Here is a 24,134-nt window from a genome sequence, read left to right on the forward strand (position 1 = left end):
ACATTAATTATCCTGTGTGATCCCATATTTAATTGCATTTTACGCTTAAGATGACACATTCTAATTAACAGAATTAATCCCCCATTCATGGGATAAAATAATACCATGAGGGAGATAGTCATCTTAGTGTTTGGATTAGGAAAATTTGAAATAAAAAAATTTACTTCACAAATTCCAATCATCTTTTTATCTTTCCAATCACCTTTTTATCTCACGTACATCACATCATAAAAAGTGCTACAGTAATTATCTCAAATAACTCATCCAGATAAACTCATATCCAAACAAACTATTTAGTCATCTTGGGAAAACTAAGGGATAGGATAATAAAATTTTAAATTAATTTACCCTCACAAATAATATAAATTTATACTCTCATAATTATATAACCTTACCCTCACGCAGTAATATAATATGAATGGACTAATTTGTCCCTACTAATTAATTTAAGGTTTTTTCACTATTTTGCCCCTACTACCAACATAATAATATTTGGACTAATTTGTCATTGCGAATAATACAAATGCATACTGAATATTATATAACTATTCTCTCACATAATAATATAATAATAAACGGACTAATTTACGCCTACTAATTATATCGAATTTTTTTACTATTTTGTCCCTTTTCATTATTTTAAATTTTTGACAAATTACTCCTATTAATTAATTTAAATTTTTAAGCTAATTTACCCCTACTTATATCATAATAAAAGGACTATATTGCCCTTGGACTAAATTGCCCTTACTAATTTATTTTCCCAACCAAATTCTATATAAATACACACCCTTATCAATTGGGTTTTGCAAATGATGCTTTCAATAAGCCCAACCTTAATCCAAAGAAAAATTTTCGATATAGAAGAAAATATTCTCTATTAGGCGGGTTGGATTTTATTAAATTTAATCCTAACTTAGCCAAAACTCAACCTATTATTTAATTGAATTTCAAATTTAGATTGAAAAAATCATGTTAAAATCTATTTTTAAGGGTTCGAATAGACTGAGTTTAAGTGAATGCAAATTTTTATATGTCAAAACCCCTTATCATATATATATATATATAATAAAGTCGTACTCTCATACTTATCCCTTCATATTTTCTCTTTCCTACATGGCTTAACGAGATGACAAGTAGTTTCCTACGTGGCTTGCTCCTTTTTTGTTTGGATATATATCAATTATTATTTCCTATAAAAATTCTTAATATTATATGATTCTTATTTCCTACCCAAAAAAAGGAACTGGAAAGTAATGCGATATAAATAAAAAAGACATAAATCTCCTCTATTAGATATATAGGAATAAATGATAATATATTTTTTTATAGTGTCCTATTCTTTTTTTTTTAACATTTTCATTATAGATCCTTTTTATTTTAAGATAATCTACTCATATATAGAACAACATACAAACAATCTAGATATGAAAATTAACGAAAGTTAGCCCGAGAAAGTTTTTACAAGATTCACAATCCCCATGCATAATTAATGTACAAAGAAAAATGGCATTTCATCTTATTGAAAAATTCTGAAAAAGTCCATAAAGAAAATGGAGTGTCATCAACCAAAGAAATAAAATCCCATTATCATAGCTAAAGAAATATGAGATAAAACATTAGATATTTGTTGAAGTTTTGCACCCCGAAGGCCCCTACCCGACCCTCCGTCCGTAATGTCCTCCAATCCAAGAGAATGGCCTCCGTCCGTAGTGTCCTCCGCCCGTCTTTTTTTTAAATATATTTCTGCTAATAATTCCTTAATCACAATACATCTCTGCCCAAATGGAGGGGAGTATTTCGTGTGTAGACCCATATCATAGGAGTCCATGCACTTAAATGACTCGATATAGTGGAGATGGTCTTTTAAGGTCGGTAAAATCTATCTTGATAACGCATTTGTAAATTTATTACGTACAGGTTTATATACGTGCATAGTACGGGTCACATAAAGTCTTATTTCCTACCCATAGTTATTTGGACGATTATGATTTTATTTCCTATAAAAATTCTTAATATTATAGCATTCTTATTTCCTAGCCAAAGTTATGTACTTTAAACAATTTAAATTAAGATAAACATACTTTTAATGTTCTTATCAATATTTCTTTGTATTCTTATCAATTCTTATTTCTTATGTGTACACTACATATAGCCTCTAATATATTGATTTCAAGTATCAAATTCATGGTTAGATATTTTCAGTGCAAAACGGTTGGCATATTAAAGTATCGATTTTGGATTTCCACTCCTCTTGATTATCAAGTACATATTCTTTCAATATTTATATATATATATATATATATATATATATATATATATATATTAAAAAGGCATGTTGATCTTCAATTGTAAGAGTTTAGTAACATATCTTGAATTTTATTTATTTTTTATTTTTTGTTTTATTTGTTTTGTATGAAGACATAGGATTTAAACAAGTACTTTCATCGTTATTTTTGTAGGATTTTTTCTAACATGTTTGTTAATTGATTTTTGTGATCATATACTACGATGTTTATTAATTTGCCTTCAGGAAAAACAACAAAAAACAAAAGGCACTGAAAAGTAATGCGATATAAATACAAGAGACATAAATATCTCTATTAGATATATCTGCAAATTCATTAGTTAATTAAAAGACTCTGGTCGTTTACTTAATTATAATCTTTACGTATTGTTATACACAAACTTGAATGCGATAAATCATTTTTTTTATACTTAGTTATCCTATTTTACTATCATGCAGTGATAATAGAAAATCAATAAACGCTGATTTGCACGAACAAATCGAAGAGAATGTTTAAACAAAACAAAAACAAAAACAAGTTTCTGAATAGTAGAATATTATTTGATACTATTTACTGCACTTTTTATTTATTTTCAAGTTTTTGAATGTTATGATATTGTTGAATGTTATTTTTTCTATTTTTGAATTATTATTCACTGAATTAGATGTTCAAATTTATATTATAAGAATACTTTACATTACAATGTGCACATAGTAATATACTTAAGACAAGTTATAATAGATTATACATTAAATATGTATTTTATATCGACATTTTTATAAATTGACTAAAGTTTATTATTTTTCGACGATTCCCGTTCAATGAACGGGTACAAAACTAGTTTCAAATAATTCTAAAGTTTCAAATAATTATTTGCTTTATAATTCTAAAGTTTCAAATTATTATATTTTAATAAAAGAATTTGATTTAAGGGGTATTTTGGTCATTAAAATAATAATTATATCTCATCCAATCTCCAACCAAACACAATATATGATTATTCCTAATATATCCTATCCAATCTAAAACAACCAAACACTGGATAACTTGTATTATTAATCCCAAAATGATTCAACCCAAGATTAATAATCCGATAACGAGTCATTTCATTCTTTCCAGTTTGTGAACCAAATGAACCTTTAAAACAAATAGTGCATGAAAAAAATAGTCTGTTTGTTTGGATAAAAATTTATTTGGATGATTTATTTGATCCAGTTACTGTAGCACTTTTTGTGATGTGATGTATGTGAGATAAAAAGGTGATTGGGAATTGTGTGTACGATACAAGCAAAACAAAATCTGAAATTTTTATTCCAAATTCTTGTTGTCCAAATAAACTCAGTATATCCATCACCAATAAAATGGTAAGGGTTGAAGGTAAGAGTGTTCAGGTAATTGGCGATCTAGTAAAAAAAATTTTGGGAATTGGTTTTTTAAAATCAATATCCAATTACCGTCCAATCTTTTGTTTGGTAAATTAGATCAAAGAATCGATAAATTCGGTAATATCTGAAATCCAAAATATCAATAATGAGTTAAAATAATTTTATTTTTCTATAAAATATTATTCTAACAGAATAATATCTCATATTTTTTCAACAAAATTCAATCAACTTAGCACATGATTTGTTTGCAAGTTCATAATCTTAAATCCTAACTCATAGTTTCAATTTTTTAACAACATTGAAATAAATAAGAACTCTGTCTGCAATTTCTCATAAATTGTATGCGGGTAGGTTTTTTTTTTTTTGCATCAATATATTAAAATTTGTTCATACCCTAAAAGTCTCCGAGTCGTTCATGGATATCTGATGAGTCAGTACGGGTTGACTCGGATGCTCTTTTGGGTCCGGGAGTCTACTCAGCCCGAATCTTCCGAGTCTGAACGAATTCGCACCGGGTCTACTATCTCCGGTGACGACTCAGCCGGATCTACTGGGACTCGGCCGAGTCTTTGAACCATGGACTCACGTACATGCCTAATCTGTCATGCATTTTTCTTATTATGCAATTTTTGGGTGAACGGTGCATCAAAAAATAAGGATGCCCTGAGAAGAGAGCCAGTTTGAAAAGGTGACAAGTCGAGACCTTTGGCAATCTTTTTTAGCAGACAGAGACACAAAAACATAAACGAACGATCTTTTTTCTTTTCTCCTTGGTGCGATCAACTTTTGTCTCACTTAATTGATTTGATTTATGCAAATGCTCTCTCAGACGTCTGCAGCCGTGTGGTTTTTCCAGCAGGACAAAAAATCAGAGAATTTTTTCTGGCAGCTGAGCTGATTTTGGATAAGGCAGAATGGAAGGGGTATGTATGAGTATGATAACTCCCTTGCTGCATCGCATCATCTTAGAACTTTATTTTTGTCTTATATAAAGTTGCTTACCAAGCATGTAATGTCTGATATCTTGTATCTTAGTCACTTATCTCGTTGCATTTTCTTTCCTTTCTTCCTTCCTTTCTCATGTTACATCATGATTAGAGTCAAATTATATTCTTGACTCCCATCTTTGGTATTTTTAATGTCATAATACTAAATTTGATCAATTTCTTGCTACAGGGTGAAGTGATTAGACTGCGTATAGAGTCTAGGACGCTTGAAGTCTCTATACACTTAGGCAAGATTAGTTTAGACAGTTTTTGTTTATGTATTGTCAAGTGGCTATCTAACTTCAAATTTCTGTAAATTAAGTGACTTAAGATCATCCGTGTGTACATTTTGATGATCTGAATGAAATAGCATGACAGCATGATCTTCTGCGGCCACATGAATATTTCAACGTCATTCACCCAGATATGTTGCTTCTCCCAAGTTTTAGGTTTTATTTATAAATTGGGAAAAGTAGATTGCTCGCTTGAAATTTCTTGTGTTGTTTTGTTTATTTGTACAACTATTTTAATCATCATGAATGTTGAAATATGGTCCTTGCCTCTGAGTTTGTGCTTTCTCTAGACTCCAAGAGTAACTGTGTTGGTTCTCTCTCTCTCTATGATTCTTATTATTTTCTATTAAAGCAGAGGGTACACACTTTTCGGCCTCCAGAAGGATATGTGGATGAAGAAATGGAAGACTATATCAAGAATGGTTATCCTTCCCTAGAAGATGAAATTACTTTTGCTGTCTCACATGATAAGAAAGAAACATTTGTTACTTGGATAAATGGGATAACCTACAAAAATGATATACCTCGATGGTGTGTGGATCGTATGTTTCTTTTTGACTCCATAAATTGTATGGATGCTGTTCTGAATGGAGAAATGACAGGAAAAATTGATTTTACTGTTGATGCTGTTCCACACAACAACCATGGGGAACTTCCTGCATTGCATAAAGCAGCTACTAGTCAGGCCTGTAGACTGACTGAGTTATTTCTTGGTATTACGGATCAAGCAAATGTCAGATTGGATTTTAAGGATGTAAAAGGGTGGTTGCCGCTGAATTTTGCTCTTGAGAATTTAAGGTATGATTTACTTCTAAATGGATGATGCCAACATTAGTTGCCGTGTTTCTGATCCTGTTTATGATAGTAAAGTATAAATCGGATGGAAGATCTTCAAAATTAGTTTGACTGGATGGTTTTGTTGTATCCCTTTCACACATCACAGGTCTCCAAGCTCGATGCCTGTGTGGATAAATTCTAAAGGAGACAAGCATAAATCCTACTGGATGGCTAATCCAATACCACAGGGACCAACTGAGATGGTCTTCAAGTTACTTTATTATCTGCTTTGGCCGTTTTCGGTTTGTACTCATATTAGGCTTTGTTATTTTCATTTTTTTTTTGTTAAGCATATGTTTTGGTTTCTTTAAAGGTTTAATTTATATAGGTAACTTAATATTGATGCATTTTGCTGCTATATCTGTAGTCCTGGAAATCGCATGAAGACTCAAAGCCACTTATGATCCCCCTGGAGTAGTTCTGAATACTCCCCTTCTATTTGCCTTTCCCGTGACTCTCTTCCTTTCTCCCCTCCCCCAGCTCTGTTTATTTGAGAAATTTTGCATATGGCTCTTGTGCAACTATCTGAATTTGCAACGTTAACCTGAATTTGCAACGTTTTCTCTTCTTTTCCTGTTTGTGCATTTGCACAAGACTGTCATTCCAAGTGTATGGATTTCCCTTCTGTTTTGTGGGAGGCGTATATGCAGTAAATGAAACTTTTTGTATGGGATTTGTTAAGGCATGGTTATAATAAGAACAGTAATTGAGAATTCAAGTCAGATTATGGTTGTAGTTTCAATAGGTGTCACGATTGATGTCTGCAGCAATTATCTCATCTTTTTTTTTTGTTGCTGGGACAGAGATCTGCTCTGGAAGTTGTGAGATTGCTGGCGCAGAAGACCAAAGAAGTTGAATTTGAATTTTTTAAATATGTGAAAGAGCAGAAACTGGTTGAATTAGCAGGCTTGTTGTTGGTGGCTCATGAAAAGGTTATGCCTGGTTTAGAAGAACGTATGAAGATCCGCAATTTTGTCTTGAAAGAAGCTGCATTTCTGAATTTACAAGAAATCAGGTCCTTGTATGGCTCTGGTGATGAGAAGTCCCTACAAGAGGTGAAAAAGAAGAAGGTGGAGATGGAGGCAATACTATTATTACTTGAAGTATTTGACAGAATTGGTGATAAACTTTCGGCTTATGTTCAGATAGTGCGAAAACTGGTATTGACTAGTTTTACCTCTTCAAGGATTGAGGTGGTCACTAGTTTAAACTAAATCCTAATAGTTAAACTAGAGAAGCATACAATGTGTACTCCAAGCTTCTCTTCTTTGGTTGTGTTGATGTCATTATATTGTTCAACAAATTCGGTGTTATGTTCCACTTTTTGAATTTTGGATGTGAGATTTGATGCATGTGAATTGTATTTCTGTGATAGGTGGGAGAGGAATATCACGCCAAAGAAATTGGCTGGATCTTGGAGAAAGCTGGATTTTCCGTGAAGCTTGAACTTTTTGATGAAACAAGCAGGTTTTGGTGTCAAGGACTTTTTCCCTCCTCCACTCCCTTTTCTCTGACTATCTAGTGATACTGTACCACAGTACATGGACTTATTCCAAACAGAGTTTTCCTTGCAGCTTAACATGACAGAATTTAGCATGAGAAGTAAAAGGATCTGACAACTGCATTTCGGTGATAACATCATCCCCTGAAACACTTAACTTTGTACTGGAATTGCGCAGAGTAGAAAACTATAGTTATCGTTATGGTGCTCAGACAACGGCAACTTGTTATGTTTTAGATTGAGATGCATTGTGCTTACTAAAATATCTGAATGTAGCCCAGGTTGCTTGCTTAGAACTCAGACATTTTTATGTCAAACTCTAGCTTATTGCTTGGCTTTAATTCCTATTACTATGCCAAGGATCCAGTCTAAGTGCAATTCCAATTCCCAAGTCCAGCACTTGCATTTATGATGTTTGCTGTTTGCATTTGATTTGCTCATATTGACTTAGTCTTACTATTTAGCTCTATAACTTGTTCTTGCCCTTCTCACACTGCAAAAATTTGCAGGGGAATAATTCGGCATGAGTGGTATTTACCCTTTCTAGGTGATTCTTTTGTACCTACTCATGCAAACATGTTTCTTAAACTTATAAAGGTGAATTGGCTCAAGAATTGCCATTAACTTGTGTAATGATGCAAAATACAGGGGACACAGGTGCAGAAGACACCTTTTACATTCTTAATCGCATCAAACGTTTGGAGTCACATAAGATGGCTTTGGGTTATCGAAAAGTATGTCAGTTATGTACATCACGTCCTATATTCTTTAGTTCCGGTTGTTTTTGGCTCTACCTTAGTCTCTTGGACCATAACCTTTGTTGCATATAGCTTGTTCATTTGCATTACACTGAAACTCGAGACCATAGCACAATTCAGGCCATTACAATATTCATTTAAATCAACATCATAGAAATTTGAAGAAAATGGTAACTTGTTATGTCCTGTAGTAAACTAATACTGTCATTCAATTTCCTGCCTATATATCTGATGCTATTCTGATCTAAATCTTGTAGTATGATACATGAATAGGATTTTGTACATTGATACTGGATACATGGTCCAACTAAAGTACTTCTGCTGCTTGTCTCATTTTATAAGCTGCCTTCAATCTGTGGGACGCCTATTCAGCAAGTTGTAGCATCTTCAAGTAGCTCCTCCCAATGGTCTTCAGCTTCTGCTCTAAAATCATTTCATACATTCCATCCTGTGAGGGCCAGTGGTCGGTGTTCTGGTTCTGCTACATGGGAGAATAAAGCATGCAACTGGTTGTGGGATTTGCCATGCAAACGTGGTCTTCTTAGAGATAGCCAGGATCTCCCTTCAGCCAATAGGGTGCTAAACATGCAATACAGGAAGGTATGGGCTTGTGTTGTGGCAACTTTAAAAAGGGGAACAAGGCTCATCTGAACGATTATTGAGGTGGCCCTTATTTTTCCTCCGTATTGGTAGTATTGGTGTTATACCTGGGGCCCGTATTTCTTACGCTTGTTTAATGGAATGTTTTGAAGTATTGGAGATCTTAGCATTTGTTCAAGTAGTTCAGTGTAAACAATGACACCGTACTATTGTATGACTATTCTGCATGCACCTCTCTTGAAGGTTATTAGTAGGAAGATGGCTGCCAATGACTCTGTGTTCTTGGCCCTTTCTGCTATGAAATTTATACCCTTGAAATCACACATATTCAAGTTTCATGATATGTTCAACTGCAGGTTTGGTTTTTTGTTCAGTCAGTATCTCTTAACGTGCCTGAAATTGGTTTGGCACTTCTGTATTTGCTTCCTTAGCGATAATTGCACGGCATATGTTGTTAGCTGGCCGTTGTTGCTATTGAAAGGAAACGTCTTGCTGAAAATGCTGCAAGGACCATATTTCTTCTGTTTCTCGCTAAAATTAAAGACATCGCATTTGATTGCTTGGATGGTGTACGTATGCATAAGTTTGCTCGTTGTCTAAATGACTAAGAGGCTCTAAATCCCTATGGCTTGTGGTTTTGTCTCGCATCTCTTCTATAGTTTCATGCAAATATGGTGAAACTTTAATTCATTGGGCTTGTACTTTGTACTGCAATCGATAAGACGATAAGTATGCCTTTTCAATCTTCTTAAAGATTTGTCTGTTTTTCTGCATCAACAGAATTAGGAGTTAGTACCATGTCAAATTTGATCTCTATATCCTAAACTGTGGCCCGTTTTTACTTAATTACCAAAAAGTTTTCCCATCTTTTTCTGTGTTCGTATAAAATCCAACATATAAAGATCAAACAGATACTTGGCCATTTATATTCTGTCGCAGGCCAATTTTCTTGCTTCTCCCACCTAGGTATGGTTTGTATCTTTATTCTCCTTCTCTTCTTCTTGTTTTTTCTGTAACGAGAAAAAAAAAAAGACAAAAAGAATCGTCCTTTCTAATTGGAAAATTTGGTGAATGTTGACTTTAAAGTTAATCAAGCTTAACTCCCAATCGTGAAACAATTGTAAACCCTTTAACCATATATTATATAGGGTTGAACATTGAAGTCTTACACTTATTACGCTTATTTATGTCACTATTTACAAATAACGTTTTTTCAAACTTTAGTGGGGCAAGGGTAAAATGTAAAAACTAGTAAGTTTTGGGGGGCAAGTAATTAATTGGGAAAATATTCGACAGCTTTCTCGAGATTTGTCATAATATTTCTTCACATTCTTGAGGTTTGTAAAATTTTCTCTTACCTCCCTTATATGTTTGATAAGAGAAGGGATGCACATTAAAGATGATAATTAATGATGTTACCCCGTTCAATCTAAACAATTGTTATTGTTTAGCAAAATCTATCCAACAAAAAATAACTTTTGAAGTAAAAAAATGTAGACAACAATTAACTAAATGGCCATACCAAATGGGCAACATTTTGGGCGTTATTTTAATTAGCTACTAAATAAAAGTAGAAGTTCTGTTGGAGGTTTCAAAATGCCTTAAGGTTATAATTTGACATATTTTGCTAGAAGATTCTCTTTAATTTTTGTATTTTTGCCTATTTTGCTACTAAATTTGTTTGCTCATCTTGATCTAATTTATGCAGTTGAAGCAACTGTAGCACTAGCTACAATGATGATTAAAATATAGGAAAAATGATCAGTTTCATTCCTCAAATTATACAAAAATATTCTTTTTGTCTCTCACTTTTAAAATAAAACAAATTTGTTCTTGACATTTAAAAATTGAAACTATTATATCCTTGAAATCAATTTTCAATCTGAATTTAACCACTCAACAACTCGATTATAAATTTCAGGAATATAATTGGTAGATCACTTGGTTAAGTCAACTTAATATTCACATGAAATTTAATAAACCCAAAAAGAAAAATAGAAAATTATAACATAAAACAGAAAAATTAATCTTTCCTGCATGATCATTGTATACATTGACGGGATTAAATACTTGTCACCTCATTTCAATTTAAATTTAAATACCAAACTTTATATATATGATATACATCTTGGGACAGCAATACTCGGTATGGCTCTTGACAATATACTGCAGCCCAAGTCAAGCTGGTCTGAGTTCAATCAGGTAACATTCTCCAATTGACTGGTGTCAACCGGATGATAGGTTGGAATCGCATAAATAGTAGTAATATCTCCTTTTCTTCTGTTAATAGTGACTATTTGGATTAAAAACTGAAATTCTAGTAAATTGACTTAAAAGATACATTCTTTTTCTCAACCTCTTGCATGTTCCATGTTTTCAAGAATGAAACTATCCCAAAAATTCTGGCCTATATATATCAAAAGAGACATCAAACAAGGTTGTGAAAGCATTTTTAAATTGCAATATATACATCTTACTTATCCAAGTTTCTCGTATCACCCTTTTCTAGCGATGTCCAGTATATTTCACTTCTTGTAATTTTGAATTTTGCTATTATTAAAACATTTCTCCACAAATTATGCCATCAATAAATGAAGGTAAGATACAAATGTGGCAATATGTCTATCTTGCATATATCGTGAAAATTTGAATGTTTTGACACAAAATTTTGTTGTTAAAATTAAGGATAAAAAATCAGGTTGACTCACAAACGAATAAATTAGTCAACTTTTAATCCTTCAACTATTAAGTATATACTGTTGTTTTGTAAAGGGTATATTTTGCACCCGGTTTGCTAGAGATAATTTTAGAAACCTCCACTAAAGTGCATGTTAATATCGCTTGGAATCCTTAAAGTTTCAAAATATCATTAACCTCCCATAAACGGTATAGTTTTTATGGGAGGTTTTTTTCCATAAAAACTATATCGTTTATAATAATCTCACCCTTGTATTATTAAAACATTCTTAAAATGATTTCAAATTCTACTCTTTTGTGTTATCTTATATCGAATTTTCTTCCAACTTGATCATAAATATAAGATTTACATATTTTGCCTAACAATTTCCTCTTCCATAATGTTTGCCTAAAAATTGTTGAAGCAATGAAGATAAATTTGTCAATTTGTGTACTATGCTAGTGATCAACGGTCCCATCTCATTGATATAGGAGTCAAGTGATTGTTCTGAAACTTTAAGTATACCAAGTGATATTATCATTAACCTCAAGGAAATTTTCTAAAATTATCTCTAGCGAAAAATGTGAGGAATTGAAGATTATACCATTTTATAAGGTTAATGGGCAAAAGTATGCACTTAATAGTTTAAAAGCTTATAAGTTTACTAACTATATTGTTTGAGGGTCGTTAAGATATTTTACCCTAAAATTAAATTGTATTTTTCTTGTAATTATTTTAGTATTTTTATTGGAGACATATAGTTTTATTTTAGTAAATTTAGAAACATCACCAGATGTTTCCAACAGTATTACTTGGCACTCTCAATTTTTGAAAAATCTTATTTACCTCCATTATTTTAAGTTTTTTTTGTAACATTGAAAATCTATTTCAAACTATAATATTAAAATACTCATTTAGGAAAAAGAGAACATAATCTCATTTTAGATTTGCCTTTTTGTTACCATATTCTTTAGTGCAAAAACTTTTTTTTGTCAATTATACGTCTTATTAATATATAAAAATAAAGAAGGAAAGGGCATTAGACTAAAACTTCAAATACATGGTGATTGAAAAAGGACAAATAAAAGAATAGTACTACTTCCTAACATATATAATAATTTAAACACTTGAGTATATTAATAATAATTTAAACACAAAATCCAAAAGCTTGAAGGTTTGATTCTAATGGGATCAAATATAGTGCACTTTTGAAATACAAAAAGTTAATATTTCAAAATTTATTTGAAGTTTTTGCAAGTGATAAAAGTATTATTTTGTTTATTGTAATGTGTACTAAGTTAATTTAAAGACTTTTATAAATTGCTTTCTTTTTCTGAATTTTTTAGTTCTTTGTCCCAATCAATGGTTTGAAAATAAAAAAATGTTGAAAATTATATATAAACTTGTTGTGATGCTTTCAAGTTGGTACAAAAAGTTAGTTTCATTATTATAAAATATTTCAAATTATTTTTACAAGTATTATAAATTATTTGTAATTTTTTAAGTATCTTAATGTTTCTTGTCCAAACTAATGATGTGAAAAACTATTAAAGGATCTTTTGACTTCTTTATCAACTTTTAAATTTCAATTAAAGAATCATATTGACCAACTTTACTAAAATCAAGAAATAAAATTAATCTATTATGATAATTAAGAGTCCATAAGTAAAGAGTAAATTTAGAACGAGATTATATTCTACATTTTAAAATGAATTTTTTTAATATTATATTTTGAAGTGGATTGCAAAAGTCGGAAAAAAAAATATAAAGTAGGGACGGATTTTTCAAAGTAGGGTACCAAGTGCTACATGTTAAACCTCAAAGGGAGGTTGATGAAATCATCGTTTGTCGTTTTTTGTACTTTGCACAGCTTTTACGTACTTTGCTCAGCTCTTATGTTTTGCACCGCTTCAAACCAGAATCGCGTTCAAACAGATTGGAAATTGGGATAATTTCAGAAAACTTCCTAAGGTTTTTTATAATTTCACCTAGTGTTCTTAAGATTTTAAAAATTATACGTACCTCTTTTAAATTTATCGTTTTGATAATAAATACTATTCAATGGTTAAAATTTTGAATGAATAACCCAAAATATCCTTATGAAATCGGGGAAGTTCATTTTACCTTTTTAAAAAATTTAGAAGAACATGCAAAAAATCACATGCTCGCCTTCAACATCCATCTCTATTATTTTAACCTTGTCATATTTTCGCATCTCAAATTAATACAATTATTATCATGACCACCACCACCATTAATCCCTAAATTCTAAAATTCCAATTTAAGTTAAAAAATGCATTAGTATTACACATTATTTCTGAAATATTAGGGTACCAACACTAGTTCCATTCTTTTTAAACTTCAATCTATATCTTATTCTATTCATCTCCAAATCCTTAAACAAATTTTAAATTAATTTGTAATATATTAAAATTGTGTTTAGGACAAAATTAGTTATTCCACGAGTGAATCTTATTTTTATTTGTATTAAATATCTAATTATATAAAATGCATTCATATGCATAAGATTATGAGTGTTTAATTGCATAAAAAATATTAGTAATATATTAAAATTATTATGGTCATTTTATAGGACTAAGGGAAGTAAGTATAATTCTAAAAATTTTAAGGGTATTAGGTAAAATTGTTAGTAATCTCGGGGAAGGTTCTGAAATTATCCCTTGGAAATAATCTTGTCAGGGCAAGCAAGGGACCGCACTAACCTTTGACCTACCGTAGCCACCTCCTCCCTTGAGTTTGCCTTTCATCCTTCCGTTGTCCTCTCCTCCCCAAAATTTTACATGCCAGCCTCCTCGTCTTCTACGCCCTTTCATTTTTCCTTCTCCTTTTCTTGAATCTCTGCCACCCACTTGCTGTTTAGTGAAGAGTTATGAAAGAGAGAATTTTGGGTTAAAGATTGATTTGTTATCTCTGTCTGCAATTTCTCATAAATTGTATGCGGGTAGGTTTTTTTTTTTTTTGCATCAATATATTAAAATTTGTTCATACCCTAAAAGTCTCCGAGTCGTTCATGGATATCTGATGAGTCAGTACGGGTTGACTCGGATGCTCTTTTGGGTCCGGGAGTCTACTCAGCCCGAATCTTCCGAGTCTGAACGAATTCGCACCGGGTCTACTATCTCCGGTGACGACTCAGCCGGATCTACTGGGACTCGGCCGAGTCTTTGAACCATGGACTCACGTACATGCCTAATCTGTCATGCATTTTTCTTATTATGCAATTTTTGGGTGAACGGTGCATCAAAAAATAAGGATGCCCTGAGAAGAGAGCCAGTTTGAAAAGGTGACAAGTCGAGACCTTTGGCAATCTTTTTTAGCAGACAGAGACACAAAAACATAAACGAACGATCTTTTTTCTTTTCTCCTTGGTGCGATCAACTTTTGTCTCACTTAATTGATTTGATTTATGCAAATGCTCTCTCAGACGTCTGCAGCCGTGTGGTTTTTCCAGCAGGACAAAAAATCAGAGAATTTTTTCTGGCAGCTGAGCTGATTTTGGATAAGGCAGAATGGAAGGGGTATGTATGAGTATGATAACTCCCTTGCTGCATCGCATCATCTTAGAACTTTATTTTTGTCTTATATAAAGTTGCTTACCTGTTGTTTCCGGAGGAACAGGAAGAAGACGCAACGACCTCTCCTTGTGATTCTTTTTAATGCCCCATTTTTTGTGTTCAACGACCTCACTGGCCACGTCAATATCTGAAATTTTTAAATTTCATCACAAAGTCACAGAACTGGAACATTTGCCGGATGATGGTAAAATGAAACAAAAAAAGTGCCATACGAAAATTTAAACGAATTAGTGATACAACTGACGGGAAAAGTCAAAGAGTGTTGTAATGAAGGTGACGTATACATGACCTGCGTCGGCGTCCGTAATATTCTTGGAATAGAGGTAAATTTAATTATTATTATTAATTAAAAAAGGGGAGCATAATTGGTGCATACTGACCGATTGAATTCGAAATTGAATTTGATAATTTGAATCCACTATGATGATAATTCAGTTTGTGCGCTGGATTCGAAAAGAACATTTAGTATGTAAATTAAGGAGAAAGAAGTAGTAATATGTGAAATTTTGTATTATTTTGGGCTACAAATTAGAAATAAAAATGATACTATTGAGAAAGATAAGTGATAAAAAGGATTCAGGGTCTAACAAAATTGAATTTGATGACATCGTTTTATTTTATTTTTTATTTTTTGTGAAAACGATTATACCATTTTCAGCTTTGAATTCCAAAAGAGATATAGGTACAAGATATTTGGAGCTCAAATAACAGATAGCATCGATTTTATTGTACTGAGGTACCAATTTTGTACCATGGCACACTTCTAAGTAATGATTGTATACTACATAGGCATGAGACTAACAAAATTGCTGTTGATTATAGTTATTTTTTTAAATTAATTTTTAGATGATATCTTATGCAGCATGTTGGTTTATCAGTACGACTTCTGTGATATCTATCTATCCTTTTGAGAACTTGAGATACAATGCAAATATTTAAACACCGGCGTGGTCCTAAAGAAAGAAAGAAGATGTGTACTGCTAAGCATGTAATATCTAATATCTTGTATTTTAGTCACTTGTAATATTTAATATCTTGTATTTTAGTCACTTGTATCGTTGCATTTTCTTTCTTTTCTTTCTTCCTTCCTTCCTTCCACAAGTGACTAAAATACAAGATATTAGATATTATGCTTAGCCGCACACAGCTTCTAACAATGATGTAACATGAGAAAAGTGACTAAATTACAAGATATTAGACATTACATGCTTAGCAGCATGCATCTTCTAATAATGATGTAACATGAAAAAGGAAGGAAGGAAGGAAGAAAGAAAGGAAAGAAAATGCAACGAGATAAGTGACTAAAATACAAGATATCAGACATTACATGCTTGGTAGCAGACATATTCTTTTTCATGTTACATCACATTTCATGCTTGGTAGCAGACATCTTCTTTCTCTTGTTACATCACTTATCTTGTATTTGAGTCATTTATCTCATTGCATTTTCTTTCCTTTCTTCCTTCCTTTCTCATGTTACATCATGATTAGAGTTGGGTTATATTCTTGACTCCCATCTTTGGTGTCATAATACTAAATTTGATCAATTTCTTGCTACAGGGTGAAGTGATTAGACTCCCTATAGAGTCTGGGACGCTTGAAGTCTCTATACACTTATAGCACTTAGGCAAGATTAGTTTAGACAGTTTTTGTTTATGTATTGCCAAGTGGCTAAGGCAAATTATCTAACTTCAAATTTCTGTAAATTAAGTGACTTAAGATCATCCGTGTGTACACTTAGATGATCTGAATGAAATAGCATGACAGCATGATCTTCTGCGGCCACATGAATATTTCAACGTGATTCACCCACATATGTTGCTTCTCCCAAGTTTTAGGTTTTATTTATAAATTGGGAAAATTAGATTGCTCGCTTGAAATTTCTTATGTTGTTTTGTTTATTTGTACAACTATTTCGATCATCATGAATGTTGAAATATGGTCCTTGCCTCTGAGTTTGTGCTTTTTCTAGACTCCAAGAGTAACTGTGTTGGTTCTCTCTCTCTCTATGATTCTTATTATTTTCTATTAAAGCAGAGGGTACACACTTTTCGGCGCCCAGAAGGATATGTGAATGAAGAAATGGAAGACTATATCAAGAATTTTTATCCTTCCCTAGAAGAAGAAATTACTTTTGCTGTCTCTCTTGATAAGAAAGAAACATTTGTTACTTTGATAAATGGGATAACCAACAAAAATGATATACCTCGATGGTGTGTGGATCATATGTTTCGCTTTGACTGCATAAATTGTGTGGATGCTGTTCTGAATGGAGAAATGACAGGAAAAATTGATTTTACTGTTGATGCTGTTCCACACAAGAACCGTGGGGAACTTCCTGCATTGCATAAAGCAGCTACTAGTCTGGCCTGTAAACTGACTGAGTTATTTCTTGGTATTACGGATCAAGCAAATGTCAGATTGGATTTTAAGGATGTAAAAGGTTGGTTGCCGCTGAATTTTGCTCTGAAGAAGTTAAGGTATGATTTACTTCTACATAGATGATGCCAACATTAGTTGCTGTGTTTCTGATCCTGTTTATGATAGTAAAGTATAAATCAGATGGAAGATCTACAAAATTAGTTTGACTGGATGGTTTTGTTGTATCCCTTTCACACATCACAGGTCTTCAAGCTTGATGCCTGTGTGGATAAATTCTAAAGGAGACGAGGATACATCCTACTGGATGGCTAATTCAATACCACAGGGACCAACTGAGATGGTCTTCAAGTTACTTTATCGTCTGCTTTGTCCGTTTTCGGTTTGTACTCATATTAGGCTTTGTTATTTTCATTTTTTTTGTTAAGCATATGTTTTGGTTTCTTTAAAGGTTTAATTTATATAGGTAACTTAATATTGATGCATGTTGTTGCTATATCTGTAGTACTGGAAATCGCATGAAGACTCAAAGCCACTTATGATCCCCTTGGAGTAGTTCTGAATACTCCCCTTCTATTTGCCTTTCCCGTGACTTGTTTCCTTTCTCCCCTCCCCCAGCTCTGTTTATCTGAGAAATTTTGCATATGGCTCTGGTGCAACTATCTGAATTTGCAACGTTAATCCGTGTTAAGGTGCTCAATATTTGTTATTAATTAATAACATTTTGTTTCAGCAAATGGTCTGTCTCTGTTCCAAAATTTGAAATTGGGGAAAAGGTTCTGCGTTTCATTCGTTTTCTCTTCTTTTCCTGTTTGTGCATTTGCACAAGACTGTCATTTCATGTGTATGGATTTCCCTTCTGTTTTGTGGGAGGCGTATATGCAGTAAATGAAACTTTTTGTATGGGATTTGTTAAGGCATGGTTATAATAAGAACAGTAATTGAGAATTCAAGTCAGATTATGGTTGTAGTTTCAATAGGTGTCACGATTGATGTCTGCAGCAATTATCTCATCTTTTTCTTTTTTGTTGCTGGGACAGAGAGCTGCTCTGGAAGTTGTGAGATTGCTGGCGCAGAAGACCAAAGAAGTTGAATTTGAGTTTTTTAAATATGTGAAAGAGCAGAAACTGGTTGAATTAGCAGGCTTGTTGTTGGTGGCTCATGAAAAGGTTATGCCAGGTTTAGAAGAATGTATGAAGATCCGCAATTTTGTCTTGAAAGAAGCTGCATTTCTGAATTTACAAGAAATCAGGTCCTTGTATGGCTCTGGTGATGAGAAGTCCCTACAAGAGGCAAAAAAGAAGAAGGTGGAGATGGAGGCAATACTATTATTACTTGAAGTATTTGACAGAATTGGTGATAAACTTTCAGCTTATCTTCAGATAGTGCGAAAACAGGTATTGACTAGTTTTACTTCTTCAAGGATTGAGGTGGTCACTAGTTTAAACTAAATCCTAATAGTTAAACTAGAGAAGCATACAACGTGTACTCCAAGCTTCTCTTCTTTGGTTGTGTTGACGTCATTATATTGTTCAACAAATTCGGTGTTATGTTCCACTTTTTGAATTTTGGATGTGAGATTCGATGCATGTGACTTGTATTTCTGTGATAGGTGAGAGTGGAATATCGCGCCAAAGAAATTGGCTGGATCTTGGAGAAAGCTGGATTTTCCATGAAGCTTGAACTTTTTGATGAAACATGCAGGTTTTGGTGTTAAGGACTTTTTCCCTCCCCCACTACCTTTTCTCTGAGTATGTAGTGATACTGTACCACAGTACATGGACTTATTCCAAACAGAGTTTTCCTTGCAGCTTAACATGACAGAATTTAGCATGAGAAGTAAAAGGATCTGACAACTGCATTTCGGTGATAACATCATCCCCTGAAACACTTAACTTTGTACTGGAATTGCGCAGAGTAGAAAACTATAGTTATCGTTATGGTGCTCAGACAACGGCAACTTGTTATGTTTTAGATTGAGATGCATTGTGCTTACTAAAATATCTGAATGTAGCCCAGGTTGCTTGCTTAGAACTCAGACATTTTTATGTCAAACTCTAGCTTATTGCTTAGCTTTAATTCCTATTCCTATGCCAAGGATCCAGTCTAAGTGCAATTCCAATTCCCAAGTGCAGCACTTGTATTTATGATGTTTGCTGTTTGCATTTGATTGGCTCATATTGACGTAGTCTTACTATTTAACTCTATAACTAGTTCTTGCCCTTCTCACACTGCAAAAATTTGCAGGGAAAGAATTGAGTATGGGTGGTATTTACCTTTTCTAGGTGATTCTTTCGTACTTTCTCATGCAAACATGTTTTTTAAACTTATAAAGGTGAATTGGCTCAAGAATTGCCATTAACTTGTGTAATGATGCAAAATACAGGGGACACAGGTGCAGAAGACACCTTTTACATTCTTAATCGCATCAAACGTTTGGAGTCACATAAGATGGCTTTCGGTTATCGAAAAGTATGTCAGTTATGTACATCACGTCCTATATTCTTTAGTTCCGGTTGTTTTTGGCTCTACCTTAGTCTCTTGGACCATAACCTTTGTTGCATATAGCTGGTTCATTTGCATTACACTGAAACTCGAGACCATAGCACAATTCAGGCCATTACAATATTCATTTAAATCAACATCATAGAAATTTGAAGAAAATGGTAACTTGTTATGTCCTGAAGTAAACTAATACTGTCATTCAATTTCCTGCCTATATCTCTGATGCTATTCTGATCTAAATCTTGTAGTATGATACCTGAATAGGATTTTGTACATTGATACTGGATACATGGTCCAACTAAAGTACTTCTGCTGCTTGTCTCATTTTATAAGCTGCCTTCAATCTGTGGGACACCTAATCAGCAAGTTGTAGCATCTTCAAGTAGCTGCTTCCATTGGTTACCAGCTTCTGCTCTAAAATCATTTCATACATTCCATCCTGTGAGAGCCAGTGGTCGGTGTTCTGGTTCTGCTACATGGGAGAATAAAGCATGCAACTGGTTGTGGGATTTGCCATGCAAACGTGGTCTTCTTAGAGATAGCCAGGATCTCCCTTCAGCCAATAGGGTGCTAAACATGCAATACAGGAAGGTATGGGCTTGTGTTGTGGCAACTTTAAAAAGGGGAACAAGGCTCATCTGAACGATTATTGAGGTGGCCCTTATTTTTCCTCCGTATTGGTAGTATTGGTGTTATGTCTGGGGCCCGTATTTCTTACTCTTGTTTAATGGAATGTTTTGAAGTATTGGAGATCTTAGCATTTGTTCAAGTAGTTGAGTGTAAACAATGATAACCTACTATTGTATGACTATTCTGCACCTCTCTTGAAGGTTCTTAGTAGGAAGATGGCTGCCAATGACTTTGTGTTCTTGGCCCTTTCTGCTATGAAATTTATACCTTTGAAATCACTATTTCCTTACGTTTCAGCATATTAAAGTTTCATGATATGTTGAACTGCAGGATTGATTTTTTGTTGAGTCAGTATCTCTTAACGTGCCTGAAATTGGTTTGGCACTTCTGTATTTGCTTCCTTAGCGATAATTGCACGGCATATATTGTTAGCTGCCGTTGTTGCTATTGAAAGGAATCGTCTTGCTGAAAATGTTGCAAGGACCATATTTCTTCTGTTTCTAGCTAAAATTAAAGACATCGCATTTGATTGCTTGGATGGTGTACGTATGCATAAGTTTGCTCGTTGTCTAAATGACTAAGAGGCTCTAAATCCCTATGGCTCGTGGTTTTGTCTCGCATCTCTTCTGTAGTTTCATGCAAACATGGTGAAGCTTTAATTCATTGGGCTTGTACTTTGTACTGAACTCGATAACTGACTAATTTTCAAAATGACTAATTTAAAGTTATCAATATACTATTCCTTTTCTCTTCTTCGAACCGATGTCAATTCAAAATGTCATCGGGTGCAAATTCTAGAGGTGATTTGCATGGGTTTTAGAGGTGACCTCGTCTGATGTGGCATTCTAAATATAAGTCATACGAATTTTAGAGGTAGTCTCCATCTTATGTGGCACTTGGTTATTAAGATTTTAGATGTGACTTCCCATCGAATGTGGTATTTAATCCCTCGTACTTCCCCACATAGTCCATCAAATGTGGCACTTAATCCCTTGTAAGCCCTTCATTGAATGTGATACTTATTTGCACTGCGTCGCATAGTCGAGTGGCCCCTATCGAACATGGTATTTTACCCCTTGTACCTTCTTGTATAGTCAGTCGATATCAATTCAAACTGTCATCATGTGTAAGCCTCCAATCGGATGTGATACTTAATCGCTTGCACTTCCTCGTATAGCCTAATGGCCCTCATCAAACATGACATTTAGCCTTTTGCACTTTCTTGTATAGTAGGAGCCAATGTCAATTCAAACTGTCATCGTGTGTGAATTCTAGAAGTAATTTGCACGGGTTTTAGATGTGATCTCTTCTAATGTGGCATTCTAGATATGGCTCAAACGGATTTTAGAGATAGCCCCTGTCTAATGTGGCACTTAGTCGTTTAGATTATAGAGGTGGCTCCTTATTGAACGTGATACTTAGCCCCTTGCACTTTCTCACATAGTCCATCGAACGTTGCACTTAATTCCATGTAAACCTCCCATCGAATGTGGTACTTAATCCCATGCACTTCCTCACATAGTCGAGTGGCCCCCATCGCATAGTCGGATTTTAGAGGTGACCTCGTCTGATGTGGCATTCTAGATATGGTACGTACAAGTTTTAGAGGTAACTCCCATCTGATATGGCATTTAGCCCTTCAGATTCTAGAGGTTACCATAACCCACTGACTTTGATTCACCTTGCACTTCCTCACATAGTCCATCAAACATGGCACTTAATTCCTTGCATGCCCTCTATCGAACGTGGCATTTAGCCCATTGTATTTTCTTATATAGTCAGAATCATAATTCATTGACTCAGATTCACCTCGCGCAAAGACCACGCGGGATTCGGTCTAATACTATTTGTAATGCCCTGCACCAAACGAATGCACTAAAGCACTCGCTAATAATGATGAATTCTTTGATACTAGCAAAGGGATTTGATCCCTCAACCAATTAATCTTCCTAACCGGTTTGGCTGCTGGTTGTTTTGTGGTTCTAGTGGGTCCCATCATCCTTTTCAGCCATAAACATATTTCTTGATCCACTTTTTATTTCAAACACAGTGCATGTGTTTGGATAGTTAATTTGTTTAAATAATATTTTGTTTATATCATAAACACATTTCTCGGCCTACATTTCTATATTTTCAATCATTTTTTTATTTCACATACATCATATCATAAAAAGTGTTACAGTAATTATTTCATATTTGAAATAATGGTGTATTATTTAGAATATTATTCAAAATAATTATTATAGCACTTTTTGTAATTTGATGTATATGAGATAAAAAGGTGGTTAAAAATATTAAAAAGGTGGGTTAAAAAATATATTTATAATGCAAGCGAAATATTATTTGAAAAATTTGGTATCCAAACCACTTTTGAGTAAACTGATTTTACGTTAGTCATGGTAATCCATTTGTTGTGGATAAATGGCAGATACATTTTAAGTCATTTGTGCGGTGCGACATCCTGCCTGATTTTATATTATAATAATAATAATAATAATAATCAAGTTGAAGTGCAACCACCAGTGGTTAAGGGAAGGCTCTCAAGGCTTTTCCCTTTGTCAGATAAGTTGGAACTCTTGTCCTTTTGGACGCGTTTGCAAGGCACCCGTGTGTAACCAATAACAGAAAAAGAAAAAGCACTCACTTGCACGGTTGCACCCGTACGTAACCAATAACAGAAAAAGAAAAAGCCCTCTCACTTATGCACGAGCGCCAAGGTGAACCTCTGAAAATTAGAGAGAATATTCTTTAAAAAATTAAATGACCTTAACAGGATCTAATTAGGCAAAGAGGCAAAGGTTACCCTTTATGAATGAGATTCAAAATACGCCATCCAATGACCTTAACAGTTTTATTGGTTGACGCACAAATTTGTCTTGAAGATGGTATAGAGCTGGTTTTAGACTTCAGAAGAGCCTTTAGAAGAATCATTTAATTTAGGGTGTTAATCACTTTATTTCTTGATTTTTTGCGGCTCTCTCACTTGATTCCGTACCGTTTTGATCACTTAACCCACTTAAAAGACCTTCTTAAAAAGAAAAATTACAGTGCTAAAGAATGCATATCCCTTCTTTTTGCTCTTGCTGTAGTTTTTGAAGAATAAGGGTGATTTGGTTGGTTATTGATGATTGCTTGTTCGTTCACACTGGCAAATGTCTGGTGCAGAGATGATGTAAAGAATTATAGACAAATAAGATCAGATTTGTTGCAATTGTAAAGGAATATTTTAGACTACGGGATCATGTTATTCATGTTTGTTGATTTTCAAACACAAGATGTGAATTCACTTCTTACGGGTTTTGGCAAGAGCAATCATTTTCAGTCTTCTAAAGTATCGTAGCAGTCGTTGAAGCAGCAGCACCATTGGGTCTTCCTTTTATCTACTCTCTTTATGCAACTGCTTATGTTGATGTTTGCTATGATATCTGTGGCTGTAGCTGCAATTTTCTGTTCTTTCTCATTGCTTAAATCTTTGCCTGTGGAAAGTGACCAGAAGATCCAAAACAAGACAAAAGAAATAGTATTAGTCATTACTTATGACCCATGTTACTATATATATATATATATGAAAGTAGCTATTTTAATCATAATATTTTTCACTCCTATATGACATGTCTAATTGAAGAGAATTAACGAGTTATGGATCACTTGAGTTTTATCCATATTGAATCCTATTGGGATTATATCATGTGTTTAAAA

General features: G+C 33.6%; 2 protein-coding genes across 16 annotated transcripts; both read left to right on the forward strand.

Moving 5' to 3' along the window:
* The first annotated feature begins 3,982 nt into the window (after positions 1 to 3,982).
* Positions 3,983 to 9,021, forward strand: LOC113696047 (uncharacterized). Of its 11 annotated transcripts, none has more exons than XM_027215369.2 (9): positions 3,983 to 4,020; positions 4,503 to 4,596; positions 5,308 to 5,750; positions 5,896 to 6,031; positions 6,593 to 6,982; positions 7,165 to 7,256; positions 7,800 to 7,837; positions 7,939 to 8,024; positions 8,391 to 9,021. In XM_027215369.2, the coding sequence occupies exons 2-9, from the start codon at positions 4,588 to 4,590 to the stop codon at positions 8,697 to 8,699; spliced, it is 1,503 nt and encodes a 500-aa protein (XP_027071170.1). In that variant the 5' UTR covers positions 3,983 to 4,020; positions 4,503 to 4,587; the 3' UTR covers positions 8,700 to 9,021. The 11 variants fall into 11 exon arrangements, with proteins under 11 accessions (XP_027071170.1, XP_071911401.1, XP_071911400.1 ...); XM_072055300.1 differs by having other exon boundaries at positions 3,988 to 4,020; positions 4,850 to 5,750; XM_072055299.1 differs by lacking the exon at positions 3,983 to 4,020 and adding an exon at positions 4,029 to 4,361 and having other exon boundaries at positions 4,850 to 5,750.
* Positions 9,022 to 14,022: 5,001 nt separating this feature from the next.
* On the forward strand, positions 14,023 to 20,713 carry LOC113696048 (uncharacterized). 5 transcript variants are annotated; one of them, XM_027215372.2, is made up of 9 exons: positions 14,023 to 14,629; positions 14,771 to 14,864; positions 16,959 to 17,401; positions 17,547 to 17,682; positions 18,341 to 18,697; positions 18,913 to 19,004; positions 19,548 to 19,585; positions 19,687 to 19,772; positions 20,139 to 20,713. In XM_027215372.2, the coding sequence occupies exons 2-9, from the start codon at positions 14,856 to 14,858 to the stop codon at positions 20,445 to 20,447; spliced, it is 1,470 nt and encodes a 489-aa protein (XP_027071173.1). In that variant the 5' UTR covers positions 14,023 to 14,629; positions 14,771 to 14,855; the 3' UTR covers positions 20,448 to 20,713. The 5 variants fall into 5 exon arrangements, with proteins under 5 accessions (XP_027071173.1, XP_027071174.1, XP_071911409.1 ...); XM_027215373.2 differs by having other exon boundaries at positions 14,023 to 14,287; XM_072055307.1 differs by lacking the exons at positions 14,023 to 14,629; positions 14,771 to 14,864 and adding an exon at positions 16,312 to 16,548.
* The last annotated feature ends 3,421 nt before the right edge of the window (positions 20,714 to 24,134 follow it).

Source organism: Coffea arabica, chromosome 6e (genome assembly GCF_036785885.1).
Source record: "Coffea arabica cultivar ET-39 chromosome 6e, Coffea Arabica ET-39 HiFi, whole genome shotgun sequence".
In the NCBI taxonomy this organism is placed as follows: domain Eukaryota; kingdom Viridiplantae; phylum Streptophyta; class Magnoliopsida; order Gentianales; family Rubiaceae; genus Coffea; species Coffea arabica.